Source organism: Arvicanthis niloticus, chromosome 2, assembly GCF_011762505.2.
Source record: "Arvicanthis niloticus isolate mArvNil1 chromosome 2, mArvNil1.pat.X, whole genome shotgun sequence".
Classification (NCBI taxonomy): Eukaryota; Metazoa; Chordata; class Mammalia; order Rodentia; family Muridae; genus Arvicanthis; species Arvicanthis niloticus.
In genome coordinates this window covers 99,467,765-99,486,742 of record NC_047659.1, presented here as the reverse complement: position 1 = coordinate 99,486,742, position 18,978 = coordinate 99,467,765, and the positions used below count along the sequence as shown (strand labels likewise).

The 18,978-nt window shown below is 45.5% G+C and overlaps 2 protein-coding genes across 7 annotated transcripts; one reads left to right on the top strand and one right to left on the bottom strand.

The window, feature by feature from the left end:
• Positions 1-5: 5 nt before the first annotated feature.
• On the top strand, positions 6-15,013 carry LOC143441420 (uncharacterized). Of its 6 annotated transcripts, none has more exons than XR_013108795.1 (7): positions 6-2,684; positions 2,967-3,120; positions 3,893-4,040; positions 4,232-4,347; positions 10,630-10,842; positions 11,342-11,569; positions 13,644-15,013. XR_013108795.1 is itself a non-coding variant. In XM_076929727.1 (5 exons), exons 2-5 carry the CDS (start codon positions 3,087-3,089, stop codon positions 10,692-10,694), a joined length of 363 nt encoding a protein of 120 aa, XP_076785842.1. In that variant the 5' UTR covers positions 6-2,684; positions 2,967-3,086; the 3' UTR covers positions 10,695-15,013. The 6 variants fall into 6 exon arrangements, 1 of the variants encoding a protein (XP_076785842.1); XR_013108794.1 differs by having other exon boundaries at positions 11,821-15,013; XR_013108793.1 differs by having other exon boundaries at positions 11,342-13,206.
• LOC117704428 (uncharacterized) lies at positions 10,767-14,881 on the bottom strand. The gene is made up of 9 exons (XM_034496553.1): positions 14,791-14,881; positions 14,516-14,626; positions 14,216-14,332; positions 13,664-13,780; positions 13,293-13,499; positions 11,851-11,909; positions 11,487-11,572; positions 10,927-11,101; positions 10,767-10,826 (listed from the first exon to the last, which is right to left on the bottom strand). The coding sequence occupies exons 1-9, from the start codon at positions 14,879-14,881 to the stop codon at positions 10,767-10,769; spliced, it is 1,023 nt and encodes a 340-aa protein (XP_034352444.1).
• Positions 15,014-18,978: the final 3,965 nt, after the last annotated feature.

Below are 18,978 nucleotides of genomic sequence, written 5' to 3'. Positions count from 1 at the left end.
AATATATCTCAAATAATATACCTATATAATATAACACTCCTCAGCTATATGGTACGTGTGTGATATTTACTTTCTTATTTTAAATTTCTATTAGATCTGCTTTCTTTGCTCTTTTGATACCTATCGGATACTTTGCACTTAGGATGGCTCCACTTCTCTAGGCCCTCTTTCCTATCCCTTGTCTTCCAACCTTTTGTTTCCAGTGTTGATGGTATCCTCACCCTTGCCTTTACCTCTTCTCTTCCTCCTCCTGGGTCCTGATGGCTGCTTGTTAAGTCATTAGGCCGTGCAAGTTGCATATTAAGTCACTCCTGTACCTACTTTGATTTCAGCCTCACATCTACATTATAATGCCCAGTATCTCAGGGCTTCATCTCAGATTTCCCCACAAATGCCTTCATTGGATAATCGGGTAGACTGTGCAGAGATAGCTTTGAAGACAGCTTCCCCCAGGAATGTCAGCTCAGAAAGCCCCTTCATCTCCTGATGTAGGACTCCATGCCTCCAGACTGAGTTGTTCCTTCCCCATCTCAGTTCTCTTCCCACTGCCCTGTTCTTGCCATCTCTTCACCTTCTTCTTCAGTAGTCTAGGACTCTCAAGCTTCCCCTATATATAATCTTCTTCTTCCCATCCTTGGTCTCCAAAGGTACTGCTGTCCTTGAGTGTCCTTCCAAATTGTTGTGAAATCTTGCCCTGGATATTCAGGGGACAGGGATATTTGTAGGCTGGTACCCATTTGAAGGCAGAGGACAGTGACTCCTTGGCTGAGGGCTGCTTGTATTCACTGGATTTTCCATCCTACATCCTGAGGAGGGCTGGAGGTGGGTTGCTGCTATTGTACAGATACTGGATCCCAGGGTTAAGACAATGGCTTCTTGGCAGGGAAGGGGGTAGTAAGGGTAGGCAAGAACTAGACAAAGGAAAAGTGCAAGGAAACTCTTAAACATTACATACATGCTATATGGAAGAAAAAAATCTGGGAGATCAGTGGTCACTCACCTGTCTATGAAGGACAAAACCCTAGGGGCCCCCGAATACTATATAGCATTTGGAATTTAAAGATTCCACTGTGATTGTTTTTGACACTCCCATAAAACCCCCAATGGTCAATTTTTGGCCACTAGCTGACTGGTGAAGACAAGGTTCCTGCTTTCTTCTCCCCCTTATTTAATTGTCCAGGGTCAAAATAGACTGACACACTCTGCAATATACAGGCTATCTAGTGGGTTGTTTTAGCACAACTGTTTGCCAGGACAAAGAGACCCTTAAGCATTTCACTAGAGTTCTCTCTCCACTTCGAGTCAATCCAAATAGGAAGGGAAATTTCAACCAAAGAGGGTGTGCCTTGGAGTGTGATGTCACACAGGGTTGTTCCTGTGCTCTATAGCAGTTGTCTTCCTCACAGAATTCCCTGCCTGTTGCTCTGTTTTGTTTCTTGCAATCTCACTGTTTTCCAGAACTAGTGATGTAAGGACTACATTTGCCCACGGAAATGTATGACCTGATCATGGCCTTCACAGGCCCAGCTCATGGAACCTTCTTTCATGTGGGAGCAAAACATACAAAACCCAGGAGCAGAGGTTGGAATTTCTCTTCACCTGAGAACCACACAATGAAGAATGAATGAATTTCTCTTCTCCAGAGTGGATTCCTCCAGTGTTTTTTTTTTTACCAAGGCATATTTTTAAATGTCACCTGAGCTCAAATTGGATTTGTTACCTAGACAACATGTTTCTGCAAGTTAAAAAAACAAAACACACACACACACACCCCAAAAAAGGACATGCACATTGAAACCTTGTGCCATGGATTGCATGGTCCTGTGATACAATGCAGCTCGAGAATTATTGTTTAAACACTTTCTGTACCACAGTAGTGGTCATGTGCTCTCATGATCTCCCCTCTCCAGATCTGAGAGGGAAATGAGATGAGTCCATGAGGATGATACCATCCTTGCTCTTCCCTGGGCAGGACCCTTTCTACCTATTCTCCTGGCTGAACCTCTTCATACTGCTCTGGCATGACCAGGCTTGGAAGAACTCTTCTGCAGCCTCAGGAAGTCCTTGTACAAGTCTTGCCAGGTGTCTCTGCCCAGCAAGAATGGAAAGATATGACCCCTTAGGTCGTTCTCTTCCATTCACAGGTGCTGTAGCTGCCACAGGGAAGGGGAAGGCATGTCTCTAACTGTGGCTCCTAGACCAAGGCAGGGCAGTTGAGAGAAGTTACAGTGGGGGAAGTACAGATCTAAGAGACGACATAGGTACAGGGGAACAGTATCTTCAGAGTGACCTGAGTCTACAGGGACCCCAAGGCATTCTCGGCACTAGGTCCACGTGCCGGAGAGGTGCTTAGCCTTGGAAAAGTCCTCTCTCACAGTGGTGTCTTCCTTCAGGTAGCTCCATCTGTAGAGGGCTACTGGCGATTACCGGCATGTCCTCCCATGACCTCAAGTCCTGTCTCCCCTTACCACTTGGCCACTTGAAGATTTCAGTTGTATGTTGAGTCATCACTCGGCACACAGAAGGATCCTGATGGAGTGATGGAAGCTGTGTGAGTTGGGGTTTGGACAGATTGAGAACTGGTCCTCAGGAGATGCTCACAGGGCCAGGAAGAAGTGGATCCTGTTGTAGAGATGCCCAGGCAGCCGGAATAGGATGAAGTATTCCACCACCGTGGACAGCAGGTACTCTGAGCAGACTGCTAATAAGGGGTGGAAATGAACAGTGGACATGGCACAAAATATATCTCAGTGGACCCTGGAACCTTCCCTTATCCCTTTGCCATGTCAGCAATTTCACACATAAAGAGACATGCTGAGAGGTCTAGAAGCCTTGTGACTGTGAAGGAGTTCAGGGACAGTACAGGTGGGCAGTGTGACCTCCCAGCAGATCCATTACAGGACATTTCCTTTTCTCCTCTAGGAATTACTCCTTAGACCCATCCTCCTCCCTCTGTGGTGTTGCAGGTACCTCTCAGTCACCTTGAGGAAAATTTCAGCTGCCAAGATGCTCTAAATCACAGCATCCTATGCAGAGGAAGGAGAGTAAGGAAGGCTGAAGGCTCCACCTGGGAGCTTATTGGCCACATGTGGGCTTTCGTCTCCATGGATTCTTTGGCAGGTAAGAGTGGCAGCTGTGTCTTGGGTGAAGCAGCCACCTCCCTGCAGGAGGCCCTCAGCCCAGTATCACAAACCATGCTCGCTTCTCTCATTGACACACACGTTGGGTGTTAATCTGTTAAATGTCATTGTTGTAAATCCTTTAATGTGGTAAAGGTGGGATTTGGTCTGTTTCTTTGCAGGTCTCAATGTTTAAAAAATTACTTAACCTGGTTTTTGTCCTTTTGACTCTATGGTACCACATTCTGTCAATTCACCACATGATCCTGCATGGCTCTTCTCTTTTTATGTGCTGACGGATGCTTTGGCAGGGATGGAGTGTTCTTGGCCCACTGCTCACAGTATTGTCCCCTCGCTGCTTTCTTGCATCTTCTCACTGACTGCATTAATGACCGTTTTCCTCTGCACAGGAGCTCCTCACTGTTTTCTGGAGGCATGGATTTTATGTGAAGCCCGGAGAAGTGGGAACCTTTAGTCTTCACCTGCCTTCAGTGCTGTACTGGGGGGAACAACGAATGGGTCTGCCTGTAATTTGGGTCTGTGCTGTAATTTGTCAGCCTATTGACACATGAAGGGAGTCTCCTTACACCTTACAGAGCTGGTGGTCCTTGAATTTGTGCCTCCTGGGTTTATTCTGAAGCCTGGAGGAAGGTTTCTCAGTTTTGAGAGCTGGCTCTAGCCATTTCCCCAGCTCACAAAACACACCCAGAAGCCCTCAGAGGGCTTCTTGGTCCTTGAGGCAGTACCTGGGATATTTCTTCTTGTTTATCCAGAGTTCCATCCCCCTGAAGTATGTTCCACAGTCCACATGCTCCTCTTCTGCCTCCCGGAGAACAACTTCAGCTCTGAAACAGCCTCAATGGTGGCTTCAGAGGCCTGCAGGCCACTCTCCTGGAAAGCTGCAGAAACAAAACCCTATAAGTAAGTACTTCCTGGCTACTACTCTGAAACTTAGACATCACTTCATAAGGACAAGGTGACAAGAAGTCACTCAGCTATCACTGGGCCTTGAGGAACAAGGAAGTTCAGGAGTGATAGAGTATGCATACCTCCCTCGACATCCTCCAACTTGCTTTGCCTCTGGCCCCTCTTCCTCTTGGTTCTCTCCTCAGGGACAGCCTGTGCGGGAGAATCACTGGCTCTGGCCTGAGGAGCTGCAGGGAGAGAAGACCCCACATGACCATGGGAGAGACCCACCTGGGCAAAGGCTTCTACTTTCTAAAACATGGTGAGGAATTCTCATGTGAATTCTGAGGACATGAAAGGAATGGTCAATGTCTCGCCAACCACCCTACCCCTATACACACCTGCACTTATCTACAAAAGAGGCCAGAATTAGTTACTATATACTATTCTTTGTCAAGTATATGCTGCTCTCTGGTTCTGCTTTCCATGGATGATTCTGCCTGCAGGATGCCTCTGTGGAGAGGCATGCACAAATGAACTTGTGGGCTTCTCTCTGTCATAGCTCCAAAGGTGAACAAGGGATTCTCCTCCTGGCATATCAGGATGCCCCTTGCAGTGCCCCTCTAGAACTTGACTTTAATAGTTGAGTTGGTGGCGAGAAGGAGCATGGTTTCTACCCCTCATTCACCTGGACACCAATGGTGAGGAGGACTAGGAGCACACCTTCCATGGCACTTGCTTCCTCCAACCCTTCTTTGTTGGCTCTCATGCTTTGGAGCCATCTCTGAGGCAACTGGTGTGAACATAGAGGAATCCTGTCTTCTCTTGGTCATCTCAGAACAGCTAAGGGACTCAGCCTGATTCTAACCAGGCTATTTCTTTCTGCTTCTTAGAGAAAGAATAATGTTGTAGTAATAGTTACAGTCTTCCTCCCTTCCTCCCTTCCTCCCTTCCTCCCTTCCTCCCTTCCTCCCTTCCTCCCTTCCTCCCTTCCTCCCTTCCTCCCTTCCTCCCTTCCTCCCTTCCTCCCTCCCTCCCTTCCTGTTGGGAGAAGTGTTGGGAATCTAATGTAGGGACTCATGCATGCTGGGGAAGTGCTCTACTACTGTACCCCCAGCAGTTCCTGATCCCTCACTAAACTTTAGATGTTTCTTTGTACAGGAAGAATACTTCACTTAGAGGTATTCTTTATTATGTATACATTTATTATTATTATTTATATTATTTATAATGTCCAGCAAGAACTTCAGTTCACCTGGTTTACAGATGAGAAGATGATTGTGTAAAACTTGCCTAGGGTATGGACCTTGACTATGCCAGACCAGAAACCAAATTACTATATACCATTGTCTACCACACATAGGCTGTCCTCTGGTGCTGTCCTCTGGTATCTCTTTTCTGGGTTATTCTGCCAGATTTGGTCCAGAACTCATGTGTGCTGCTGAGTATCAGTTATATTTCCAAATAGGGCCAGGCCACCCAACCTCTGTGCTGGGTGTCTTACCATTTCTGTTTCCATCTCTTTATGAACTAGAACAAATCCATGTAGAATTAAGTCTCACTCCAAAACAGGATCCTGGTGACACAGCCACCTGCCACGTGACTCCCTCTCAAGGCAGTCATGGTGGACAAGGTCCGTGTTGACCATCCTCCCTGCTTTCTCTTTATTTTTGCTCTTTTGCTCATATCTTATTCTTTGTTTCCTCTAACCCCAAACCTGTTTCCATTCCCGCTACATTACCAGTCGTCCATCCAGAGACTCTAACATCCCTGACACACCCACCCCAAGGTCTCTGAAGGAACACAGCTGAGCACCTGACATTCAGCCTAGCACAGCAGTGGGTGACACTCACCCGTGTGAGCACCTGCTCTGCTCTCTCAAGATCTAGGCCTTCCAGGCACACTGAGAGCTTACCTAGAGTTCAGTCACTGTGAGGAGTGTGCAGATGGCAACCAAGTGAGCTCAAACATTCTGAAGTCACTGACTGAAAGGAGCAGCATTGACTCAGGAGCCCCAAGACCAAGTTCTCAGCACAAAGGAGATTTATTTCCCCCAGAGGGACAGAGGGCAGGGAATAAGAGACAAATGCAAGAGATAGAGGATGAGAGAGAAGGGAAGGGAACAAGGAAGAGGGAGGAGGGGTAATTATCCCAGAGGGACAAAGGATTGCCTCTGGATAGAGAGGAGACAGATGTGGCTCATAGGAAAATGACAGTTTATAAAGGCAAAAGGGGAAAACTTGCATCAGGATGAGGTATTTAATTTTAATTGTACCTATTAATTAGGTGAGCCAAAGGGGGCTTTTGATTGCTGGTCTTCAGTGCTTTGATAGCTGGGCCTTGGTAGTCAGCCTCAGGAGGAGGAAGTGGCCAAATAAGGGAATGGACCTTAACTTTAGGAATATAATCTGAGTTTTTAGCAAGGCAAAGGGAATGGGGCGGGGGGGCGGGGGGCGGGAGGGGGAAGGACAAGGCTTGCCAGAGCCTTGCTACCCACCAGAATCCCTTCACCATGCTCTCTGGTCTAGTGAAAAAACATACTCCAGAATAGGCCATGGGCATCAAAGGTAAAGATGGCATCTCCTCTGAACCCTCAAGCGATCTTCTCTTATCCCCATAAAACTTTTATATTTTGCTATGAAGATTCACATGCATTTGTAAGAAGTGATTCAGAGAACTTAATCCGTCCTTTCACTGTATCTTCCATTTTGGACACTTTTATAACTGTAGCACACTATCCCTGAAGAAATGAAGATTTCATTGTTGTGTCTGCATTTCCAGCGTGAGGACTGGTGGGATTTCAAGTCCTGAGCCAGGACTTCACCATGGCCTCAAGCGGCAGGGCTAGTCACTCACGTCAGGCTGCTCCTCACCGCCCTCACATCTCCAGTTCTGCCTCACTTCATGCGGCTCAAACTGTTCTGTTTCTCCTTGTCTCCCATCTCTCCACCACATACTTGCACATCAGAGTGGTTCCCCTTGCCCATAGTGACAGGGTGGGTAGGGTGGGCAGGACTTCGAGTGTCTTCTGCCCACCCTGCTGCTTAAGGGCAGGTGATCCTATTTTTTTTTTTTTTTTAATTATGAACACACACATTTCTCTCCTCTCTCTCTCTCTCTCTCTCTTTCAATCTCTCTCTTTCTCTCTCAATCTCTCTCTCAATACCTCCTCTTTCTCTCTCTCTCTCTCTCCCTCTCTCCCTCCCTCCCTCCCTCCCTCCCTCCCTCCCTCCCTCCCTCCCCAGTTGGGTTATTTCCTTGTTTTATTGAATTAATTATATATATATTAATTATATATATATATATCCTGGTTGATCCTGTCAGATGTGTACTGGGCCTAGGTCTTCTCCGCCTCTGCAGGCTGTCTCTTCTCTTAGCTGCCACCTTTACTGTATAGAGCTGTGTGTAGCATCATGAGCTCACAGTCATTGTTGGCCTTCTCTCCTGGACCACTGGAACCCTTTGGGCACTCCTCAGCAACGCATGTGTCCTGAAACGTCTTCCCTGTTTTTACCTCTGACAGTTTCAGTTTCAGGTCTTAGGTTTCAGATTTGGAGTTGACTTTGGCCAACTCCAAAAACTACACAGGGTGAAACATAAGGCTCTTGTCTCATTCTTTGTGTAGTGACTGGTTTCCCAGCTCTATCTGTTCATGTGTCTGTCGTTTCTCCCATGTGTATTTTTGGCACATCTGTCAAAAATGCAGAGGCTGGAGTTGTGTGGCCGTCACCTGGGCCATTGATTTCATCCTGCATGCTCTGTATGGGCCCAGGCTGGTTTTTATTGCCGTGGGTCTGAAGTAGAAGATGGAAGTCAGGCACAGTGATAACCTCTGGCATTATTTTCAATAACACTAGTTTTAGATTAATGTATTTGTATGAATGCATATGGTTTAATGCCCAGATACCCTCCTGATCCCCAGGAACTTAGATGCTAAGAGTCTTCCACCTGCATGTCCCTCCGGTCTTGGGTGGTGGTCTGAACTTATCTTCTTTCCTTTGCAATCCAGAGGTATAATCCTCAAACTTTGGTGTTAGCATTCAGAAGCACTTTGGTATCTCTCAAACAGTAAAGAGCTGAATTTTGCTTTGTGAACTACTCAGAATCCTCTTTAGCAATAATTCATTTTTATTGATACAAATAATATTGTGACACAAGTAACATAAGCCATATGATGATACAACCAAACATTACAGCCAAAATAATATAACCAAGACAGTATTACTAAAATGTTATAATAAAATTTTAAGATGAAAATAATATAACTTTAGTATGTAATGTAGCTTAATATATAATGTAATAATATAATTTAAATAATATAACCAAAATATTATAATGAAAATAACCTGACAAAAATAACATAGCCAAAACATTAGTCAAAATAAATATAAATTATAACAAAAACAGTATAACAAAAATAATATAAGCAAAATAACATAATACTATAATAAAATAATATAACAAAATTGTAACTCAAATAATATAATGAAAAAACATAACAGAAATAGAAACATTATAAGCAAGATGATTAAATTGAACATTATCAAAATATAAAACACCAAATATAATCAAAACCAAAATTTCATAACGAAACAAATGTAACTAAAATATCATGGTAAAAATAAAATTATAACCAAAAGCATAATCAAATTATAAACAATTATAACAAAAATAAGAGTTAAAGTGTAACCAAAACAATATAACCAAAATAATGTGAAAGGTGTCAGCTGTGTCCCAAATTTATCTCTGTCTTTTCTGTTTTAAATCCTGTCTACCGTGCACTTGTCAAGTCTGCAAGCACCACTGTGACCTCAGGATTGGCCCTATTCGTCCTCTGTGAGTCTCTCTTGCCTCTTCTTCAGCTTCCATCGTTTTATTCCTGGTGTTGGGATCCATCCCCTCATCTCTTCCTCACCTACTTTTGCTTCTTGACTCTCATTTGCAAGTTGGGTTGTTCCCCAGTGGTTGTAGCCTGTACTTTCATGTGATCCCTTTCTCCTATCCTACTTTGATTATTGCCTCAGGTCTCCACATCTTTATGTTCAGTGTCTCAGTGCTTCCCATCAGCCCCCTGGGGAGATTTCCCCATCATCTAGTGGGATAAGCCGTTATTGGATGACTTGGTGGACTATTTTGGAAATTGACAAAAATTTCCAAATTGCTTGCCCAGTAGGTGAGCCCATTCTCATCTTCCGACTTAAGCAGTTCCTCCTTTCCTGGTTCCCTGCTATACCCCAAAGCCTGCACTGGCTTCTTCCTCCTCTGGTCCAGGACTCCTGAACTTTGTGTGACATCATAGCTCCTCAGTAGATGGAGATAATGGGTTTTGTGGACCCTTCCAAGCTGCTATGGGATCCAGTGAAAATTCTCAAGGTAGGAACCTTTATAGGCTGCCATCCTCGAAGCTGAGGCTCACTGGCTGCACTGCTTTCCTGCTTCACATGGCTAAGGCACATGCTCTCCTGGATCCTTCATCCTGAAGGTATAAGGAGAGCCAGGGCTGGATGATGAGTTCTTCGGGTGCCTGTATCATGGGGATAAGCTCTAGCTTCTTGTTGGGGGGGAGGGGGATGGCAGGGGTGGGCAGAAGCTACAAGGAGAGAGAGTGTGTTGTTAGGATAGAAAAGGTAAATTCCTGCACATTACACACAATGTTTATGGTAGAACACTATGAAAACTTAGGGTCACTTCTCACTATTCCAAGGGATGAAACCAGAGTAGCCATGACTACTGATGCTGAATCTTGAGATGCTTTTTGTATGTTTATGTGGTGAGTTTTACTATTCTAGGAAAGTCCGGGAGATGAGGCAAAACTTCCACTAAACTAGGTTTCTCTTATAACTTGGGGTTCCTGATTTCACCTTTCCCCTACTCTCTCCACCCACTGGAACAGATGAGTTTCAGTCCCACCTTGCAGCATGGTAGGATACCTGGTGGGTTGTTTTAGCACAACTGTATGCCAGGACAAAGAGACCCTTAAGTATTTCACTAGAGTTCTCTCCCTACTTCGAGTAAATCCAAGTAGGAAGGGAAATTTCAACCAAAGAGGGTGTGCCTTGGAGTGTGATGTCACACAGGGTTGTTTCTGTGCTCCATAGCAGTGTCTTCCTCACAGAATTCCTTGCCCGCTCCCTCCTTTTTGTTCCCTGCAATTTCACTGTTTTCAGAGACTAGCAATATGAGGACTTCATTTGACATGTGACCTGATCATGTGATCTGATCATGTTCTCCATGGGCCCAGTTCAGAGAACTTTTTTTATGTGGGTGTGAAACATACAAAACCAGAGGTTGGACTTTCTCTTCTCTCCCAAGAGCCACACAATGAAGTCTCTTCACCAGAGTGGATCCTCCGGTGTTTTTTCCATCTAAGTATATTTTAAAATGTCACCTGAGCTCAAACTGGAGTTGTTGCCTAGACAATGTAAGTTTAAATGTTTTTCTGTGAGTTAAAAATAAGACACAACACAACAGCAACAACAAAGGCATGAGGATTATAACCTTGTGTCACCGGTTTCGTGGTCCTGTGACACAATCTGGCTGGAGAATTGAGGTATACTTTCTGTAGCTCAGCAGTGCTCATCTGTTTCCTCTCATGTCTACACAGCCCAGAATCCTGCTGCAGGGACCCAGAGGACAGAGCTAGCCCATGCACGTGGAGCCCCTGGCTAGGACCTCTGCTCACCTGGATCATGTGCAGCACCATGCTCCACGACCCTGCTGATGGCTCCCAGGACTGGGAACCTAAGGGGTGCCCTGGCGCACCCGGCTCCAGACCCAGTGGTGTGGGTTCTGGTTCTGGATCTGAGAGGGAAATGAGGTGAGTCCAGGAGGATGAGCTAATCCTTGCTCTTCCCTGGGCAGGACCCTGTCTACCCACTCCCCTAGCTGAACCCTGGCAGACCTCTACACACTGCTCTGGTGTGACCCAAGCTCTGTAATCCATGGCTTGAAAGAAATCCTTCTGCAGCTTCAGGAAATCCTTGTATAAGTCTTGCCAGGTGTCTCTGCCCAGCAAGAATTGGAAGATGCTCCTCTTGGATATGGGGTCATCCTCTTCCATGTCACAGGCGATGTAGCTGCCACAGGGAGTGGGAAGTTCATATTCCTAACTGTGACAGTCGGACTCAGGCAGAGCTGGTGGGAGCACGTAGTTGAGAGAGAGGGTAGGGAGGCAGTCTGTGCAGGTTGACCTTGGTCTACACCATCCCCAGGGCATCCTGGACACAGAGCCCATTTACTTCTCAGCTCAGGAAAAGCAAACTTTGTTTCCCAGGAGCTTCTTCCCTCTCAACTTCCTTCAACTTTTCAACTTTCAGAACCCTCTCTTTCCTCCCCTACCTGGTCCCTTGAACCTTTCAACTACTCTGGTTTGAGGGTCACCACTCAGTCCTAATGGAGTGATGGAAGCTGTGTGAGTTGGGATAAGGACAGATTGAGAACTGGTCCCCAGGAGATGCTCACAGGGCCAGGAAGAAGTGGATCCTGTTGTAGAGATGTCCAGGAAGCCCAACTCGACCAAAGTACTCCACCACCATGGACAGCAGGTACTGTAAGGAGAGAGAGCTGGTAGGAGGCAGGTGGTAGACAAGAGGACAAGACAGAAATGGGGCCTGAACCTTCTGCATCCAATTGCCATACCTAATGAATCACAGAATGAGGGGCTGGAATACACTTGCTTTGTGGATATGAGCTAATTGGAAAACCAGGAAGGAATTGGGGGAGTGTAATAGCGATGGGCAATAGACTTGGGTTATACTGGGCTTCCACCATGTATATTGTCTGCCTGTCCTTTAAGGGCTATGACTGTGTCTGAGGCTACAGATACCTTGTCGGTCACCCTGAAGAAGATGTCTGCTGCCAAGAAGTTCTGGATCACAGGATCCTCTGCAAAGGAAACAAGAATGAGAGGGACTTGGAGCTCCTATCTGGTGGGCCAAGTGTGTGATTGTGGGGTCCCTCTTCCCAGGGGATGTTTCAGCAATCTGTAGCCTCCAGATCTCTCCCCCTGAGCTGGCTCCTTAGAGGAATCAGGACCTCTCTTAAGGTTATAACCTTCATATCAAAAGCATAGTTTGTTCCTGTCATTGACACACCCATGTTGTTTTTGCATGTTGAATTTTATTGTTTGGTCAGTGATGACATTTGATTCTTTTCCTCACTGAAGGGACTTAACATAGCTCTCAATGTTAAATTTTACTGCAACAACTCAGGTGTGGCCTTAGATCTCTAGGAATGGACGGCCTGTCCATTCACCATCATACTGGAACTGTGCCATCGCTTGTCTGTGTGATGACTGAATCCTTGGACAGAGGAGGAGAGTTCATAGCTCTATGCTTACAGCCTCCCTCCATCCTTTCTTCCCTGGGTGGTCTCTCTCCCTGAGACAGTGACCAACTTTGCCTGCTCCATAGGAACTCGTCTCTACTTAGAGCTCCTTCCTGAAGGCACCCTTTTCTGGTAAAGACCTATGCTTGTAGTGCCCTGTGAGTCCTTCACCAGTTGCCCAGGCAAACAGCACTTGTACAGTGTGTGTCTTCTGTAATTTCCCTAACCCTCAGAAGGGCACTGTCTGATGGAGCATTCTCAAGTGGTTAAAACGTTCCATTCTTTTGCCATGCAACATGGCTCCTTAGAGACACATGTAGGTATTGAACACTGTCATCCAACATGACATCTGGCAGTCACATGTAAGTATTGAACACTGGAATGCAGTGGAAGAGGCTGAGGAGCCGAATGGGTATGCTTTAATTCATATAAAAATGCATAAATAACTGACTATGGCTGGTAGATGCTCTACCAGGTAGTGTACCTGGATGTTGTTCCCAACCCGCCACACTTGATCCCAGATCCATGGCCTGATATCACCTTGGAGAGACTTTCTGTGCTTTTCTGGTTTCATAGAGCTCTTCTGTCATTGTCCTTGCCCACTTCTAGGTGCTGTGGCCTTCCGAAGCTCTCCTATGACACTAACAAGAGCTGATAGCAACTTCGTTTTGTAAATGTTTGGGTGCTAGAGCACCCTAAAAGCCAGATCAGTCACATTTCCTGTTTTCTTCCCTCTAAGAATTTGTCACAGAAAGAAAATGCCCCCACATAACCCTGGAATCCTTCATCCCTGTCACCTGGAGGCCCATGAGCACTCTGGGGAGCACTCTGAGGCGTACTCTGGGGATGACTCTGGGTAGGTTGGACCCATTGCTCCCTACACTCAATTCTCAATTTTGAGAGTTGGCCCCAAGTATCCAATCCTCAGTTGGGAGAACCCACCCAGAAGTCGGTAGAAGGCTTCGAGGTCCTCAGGGCGGTAGCTGGTTCTTCTCTTCTTGTTCATTATGAGTTTTGTCCCCTCCATTCGGTCCACAGTCCATATGCGCTTCCTCTTCTCCCTTCTGGGGAACTTGAGCTCTGAGGCAGCTCCAGGGGCAGCTTCAGGGGTGGCTGTGCTGGAGGCCCGCATGCTGCTCTCTTGGGTAGCTGCGGGAACAAAAGCTTCTCAGTAACCATGGATGTGGCCATGCTGGGAACACTGGCAACTTCCTGACCATTGCTCAGGAATTTGTTACTTCATGAGGACTAAATGACCGATAGTAACTTGGCTGCGACTGGCTCTTCATACAGGGACAAGAATGAATATATACCTGCGCTGACATCTACAAGTGTCTTTGTCTTGTGGACCCTCTTCCTTTTGGTTCGCTGCACAGGGACATCCCCTGCAGAGGCATCACTGGAGGCAAGAGTTATACAGGCTTCTGGATCTGCAGGAAGAGATCTCACATGACCACAAGAGGGACAACCTGGACATGGTTGGGTTCTTCCCTTCTCAGAATTCCATGTGACATTTGGAGACATCTGGGAGGAGTGGCTTTCACTTATCTACAAAGGAGACTAGACATTGAGTTACAATGAAATATTCTTTGTCAAGCTCCAGCTGTTCTCTGGTGCCTTTTTCCCTGGATCATTCTGCCTGCAAGATACCTCCATAGAGACAAATGAACTTGTTGATCTTTCATCTACCATAGCTACAAAAGTGAAGAATAAAATTGATGTCCTAATCACCAGGACGCCCCTTCCTGTGGCCCTGTAGGACTTGATTTAGGATAGTTTGGGAAGAGGGAAGGACTAGGTATAGGTGTATGCTGTTTCAAGCTGCATTCATAATTGGACAAGAATGTCAAGGGGCAGATACATACCAGTCTTGATATTCTCCAGTTTACTTTTTTTTTGGCCCTTCTTCCTCTTGGATCTCTTCTCAGGGACATCCCCTGCAGAGGCATCACTAGAAGCCAGAATGCTGCTGACCTGTGGAGCTGCAGGAACAGAAGAGCCCACAACCATGAGATGGACCCGCTTGGCTGATGCTGGGCTCTTCCCTTCTCAAGCACATTGAGGAATTTCCATGTAACACCTGAAGACAGCAATAGGAATGCTTCCGCCACCCCAGTGGTATCCACTTATCTACAAAGGTGGCTTCGAACTGAGTTCCTACGTACCTTTTTTTGCCAAGCAAACACTATCCCCTGGCACCTGTTTCCCTGAATCATTCTGTTTGCAGGACACCTTTGGGGAAACAGGTGACATCTCTGATCTTCTGTCTGTCCCAGCTACAAAAAGTGAACAAGAAGTGACCTCCTGGCTCAGCAGGACACTCCTTGCCATGCCCTGTAGAACTTGACTCAGAATAGTTGGGGAAGAGGAAGGGGCTAATGCTGTTCCACCCTGCATTCCTCTGGGGACCAGGGGTGAAAGCACCAAGGGTCACACAAACCTATTGTTGCTTTCACAGGCACTTTCTTCTTTTGACCTTTTGTTGGCTTCTGAAGCCTTGGTGTGTTGTCTGAGGCAACTGGTGTGGACATAATGGAATCCTGTTGTCTTGGGTTTTCCAGCCAAGGAAGCCGGCCCGCCTGATTCCTACCCCAGGCTATCTCTGTGTAACCTTCTTTTTCTAAACAAAAGAATAATAAAAAGTTGCAATAGTGGTTAAATAATCAATGGTAGCTCAAAGTTTTTTTTTCTTTTGAGGGATGAGACTTGAATGGAGGATTTCACACATGCTGGGGAAACGCTTCACCACGGGGCTCTACGCCATCATTCCTGATTTTTTAATTTTTAAAAAATATTTATTTTATATATGAGTGCTCTATCTGCATGTATGTTTGTGTGCCAGAAGAGATCATCGGATCCCTGTTACAGATGGTTGTGAGCCACCATGTGAGTGCTAGGAATTGAACTCAAGACCTCTGAAAGAGCAGCCAGTGCTCTTAACCACTGAGCCATCTCTCCAGCCCCCATTTTTGATTCATTATGAAACTAGAATTTAATTTAATTTAAGGCCTCACTTACTCCTTGTATTCTATGAGTAAGGACTGTAATTCACCTGTCTTACACATGAGAAGGTTGACTTGCATAGGCTGTGCCCCCTGGCAGTGGCTAGGCCATAGTGGATTTGCCAATTGCCAGTCATTGGCAATTGGGCAGTAGGGTCATGTTGGATGCTTTTACACACCTGATTTCTTTGCTATCACCTCTTTACATATTTCTATGAACCATTAAAAATTCACAGGCAATCGAATCTTCTTAAAAATACAACCCATGTGGCCCACACCATCCTCCTTATGGCGCCTTCTCAAGGGCAGTCATTGGTGGACAAGCTTCCTCTTGACTGACCTCCTTGTTTTAACTCTTTGCCCTTTTTGCTCACATTACTTCCTGTTCTGTTTCCCTTGATCTTAAACTTGCTTCTGTTCCCACGATATCACTAGCTGTCCATCCCAAGACTCCCAGGGGATCCCTGACATACCCCAAGACTCTCTGAAGCACCTGACACTCAGTCTAGCACAGCAGTGGGTGACACTCACCCGTGTGAGCACCTGCTCTGCTCTCTTAAGATCTAGGCCTTCCAGGCATATTCATAGCTTACCCAGAGCTCAGTCTCACAACTGTGAGGCGGGCGGTGATGGTAGCTAAGTGAGCTCAAACATTCTGAAGGTCCTGTTGACATCACACCATTCCATCAGAACCTGCTCTCTGGTCTGTTAGAGAAATGCACCCGAGGAACAGGCCATGGGCATCCATGGTAAAAAAGATGGATGTCTGTCTCCTCTGGACAATCAAGCGAACTTCTCTTGTCCCACTGAAAAGTTCTCTTTAGGCTTAACCATGTGCCTAATCAGACTGTTTAAGAATACAAATGAGACTGTGTTCCTGAAGGAGCAGATTCAGAACACACAGTTAAGCATTGCCCCCTCATCTGTAGAACAAAGCTATGTGCACAGTTTACTTTGTTATCTTATTTGGGTTTTGTTCCTATCACGATGATACTAAGAGTGGTATGCAGCTTCAGAACTTATACCTAGAGATTGACCATACATCATTTTCTCCAAATCATCTCCTCGTGAGAACAACTTACATAACCAGTTCAGTACCCCAGGGAGGTGGGGATTGGTGGAAGTCATCAACTTTACTTGGGTTTTTCATATTGACAAGCTCGTGCTTATGGGTCTGTATTTTGTTCTGTGTAGCTGTATGTCTTGTGTGTGTTTTGTGATCTCTATTAAGATGTACACAATTCTATGACAATGCACCATCGTGGTTCTTGAAGGATTCTCTTTCTCCAATATCCCCGGCAACGTTAATTTCATCTGTATATAAAGTGAGGACGTGACCGCTCCAAGGTATGGTTGAGCGGGATGTTTTAATTCTAGATCTGAGGGAGAGTATGACCAGAGGCATCTGGAGTCCAGGATTCTTTCCGGTTTTTTTTTTTCCATTAATTAATTAATTAATTATCCCAGTCACTGTCCCCCCATTCCAATCTCTCCCTCACAAGAGTTCCTCTCCCAGCCCCCTCCCCTTCTCCTCTGAGAGGATGCCACCCAGCCCCTTACCCTGGCACATCAAGTCTCAAGAGGGTTAGGTGCATCCTCTCCCACTGAGGCCAGACAAGGCAGCCCCATAAGGGATGGATTCCACAGACAGGTAACAGCTTTAGGGACAGCCCTACTCCAGTTGTTGGAGGACTCACATGGAGACTGAGCTGCTCACATATATGCCAAAGGGTCTTGGTCCAGTTCATGTATGCTTTTTGGTTGGTAGCTCAGTCTCTGAGAGCCCCCAAGGGTCCAGATTAGTTGACTCTATTGGTCTTCCTGTGGAGCTCCTAACCCCTTTGGGGTCTTCAATCCTTCCCCCAATTCTTTTATAAGAGTCTCCGACCTCCATGAATTGTCTGGCTGTATGTCTCTGGCATGTCCTAGAAATTTCCTCCACCCCTACAATGCCTCCCCCACCCCCCCAGCAGCTGCAGATTTCCATTTATTCTCATGGCCCTCTGGCCCTCTCTCCTGTCTCTCCTCATACCTGATCCTGCCCCATTCCCCTCCCCATCCCCAATCCCACTCAGTTTCTTCCCTCCCTCTGCTTCCTATGACCATTTTATTTTCTCTCTGCTAAGTGAGATTCAAGCACCCACACTTGGACCTTCCTTCTTGTTTAGCTTCTTTGGGTCTGTAGAGTGTATCATAGGGAGCCTATATTTTATGACCAATATCCACTTATAAGTGAGTATATACATGCATGTCCTTTTGGGTCTAGGTTACCTTACCCAGGATGGTATGTTTTAGTTCCATCCACTTGCCTGCAAAATTCATGATGTCCTTGTTTTTAATAGCTGAATAGTATTCCATTTTGTAAATGAACCACATTAGGAATTCCCAGCTTCATATGGAAAACCAAAAACCCCAGGATAGCTAAAACAATCCTGAACAATAAAAGCACTTCTGGAGGAATCACCATCCTTGATCTCAAACTGTACTACAGAGCAATAGAGATTAAAAAACAAACAAACAAACAAACAACAACAAAAAAAAAACCCTGCATGGCATTGGTATAGAAACAGGCAGATTGATCAATGGAATTGAAGACCAAGAAATAAACCCGCACACCTATGAACACTTAAGTTTTGACAAAGAAGCCAAAATCATACAATGGAAAAAAGAGCATCTTCAACAAATGGTGCTGGTTTAATTGGATGACTACATGTAGAAGAATGTAAATAGATCCATATTTATCACCCTGCACAAAGCTCAAGTCTAAGTGGATCGAGGACCTCAATGTAAAAGCAGATACACTAAATCCAATTGAAGAGAAAGTGGGAAACAGCCTTGAACTCATTGGTACAGGAGACAGTTTTCTGAACAGAACACCAATGTCCAAGGCTCTAAGATCAACAATTGATACATGGAACCACATGAAACTAAAATGCTTCTGTAAGGAAAAGGACATGGTCAGTAGGACAAAACAACAGCCTACAGATTTGGAAAAGGTCCTCACCAACCCTGCATCTGACAGAGGGCTAATATCCAAAATATATAAAGAATTCAAGAAGTTAGACTCTAACAAACCAAATAACCCAATTTAAAAGATGGGGTACAGAGATAAACAAAGAGTTCTCAACAGAGGAATTTCAAATGGCCAAGAAACACTTAAAGAAATGTGCAAAGTCCTTAGTCATCAGGGAGATGCAAATAAAAATAATGCTAAAATTTCATCTTACACTGGTCAGAATGAATAAGACCAAAAACTTAGGAGACAGCAGATGCTGGCGAGGATGTAGAGAAAGGAGAACTCTTCCATTGCTGGTGGGAGTGCAAACTTGTACAACCCCTCTGGAAATCTATCTGGTGGTTTCTCAGAAAAATGGAAATAGTTTTACCTGAAGACCCAGCTTTACCACTCCTGGGCATATACCCAAACGATGCCCCACTATGCCACAGGGACACGTGTTCAACTATGTTCATAGCAGCCTTGTTTGTGATAGCCAGAAACTGGAAACAACCCAGATGTCCCTTAACCAAAGAAAGGATACAGAAAATGTGATTCATTTATATAAGGAAATGTCAGGGTTCTATAGGAATGAGAAGCTAGGGGAAGGGAAGCCTATGAACTGGGGAAG

Bases quoted from the DNA above. Each gene is read 5' to 3' on its own strand.
- LOC143441420 (XM_076929727.1), top strand. From the start codon at position 3,087: ATGTGGGCTTTCGTCTCCATGGATTCTTTGGCAG. The intron at 3,121-3,892 runs GTAAGAGTGGCA...TTGTTTATCCAG, and splicing joins CTCCATGGATTCTTTGGCAG to AGTTCCATCCCCCTGAAGTA. The intron at 4,348-10,629 runs GTGAGGAATTCT...ATGTCTACACAG, and splicing joins CTTCTACTTTCTAAAACATG to CCCAGAATCCTGCTGCAGGG.
- LOC117704428 (XM_034496553.1), bottom strand. From the start codon at position 14,881: ATGTCCACACCAGTTGCCTCAGACAACACACCAAGGCTTCAGAAGCCA. The intron at 13,500-13,663 runs GTATATATTCAT...TTGTTCCCGCAG, and splicing joins ACTTGTAGATGTCAGCGCAG to CTACCCAAGAGAGCAGCATG. The intron at 10,827-10,926 runs GTCTGCCAGGGT...TTTCCCTCTCAG, and splicing joins CACCAGAGCAGTGTGTAGAG to ATCCAGAACCAGAACCCACA.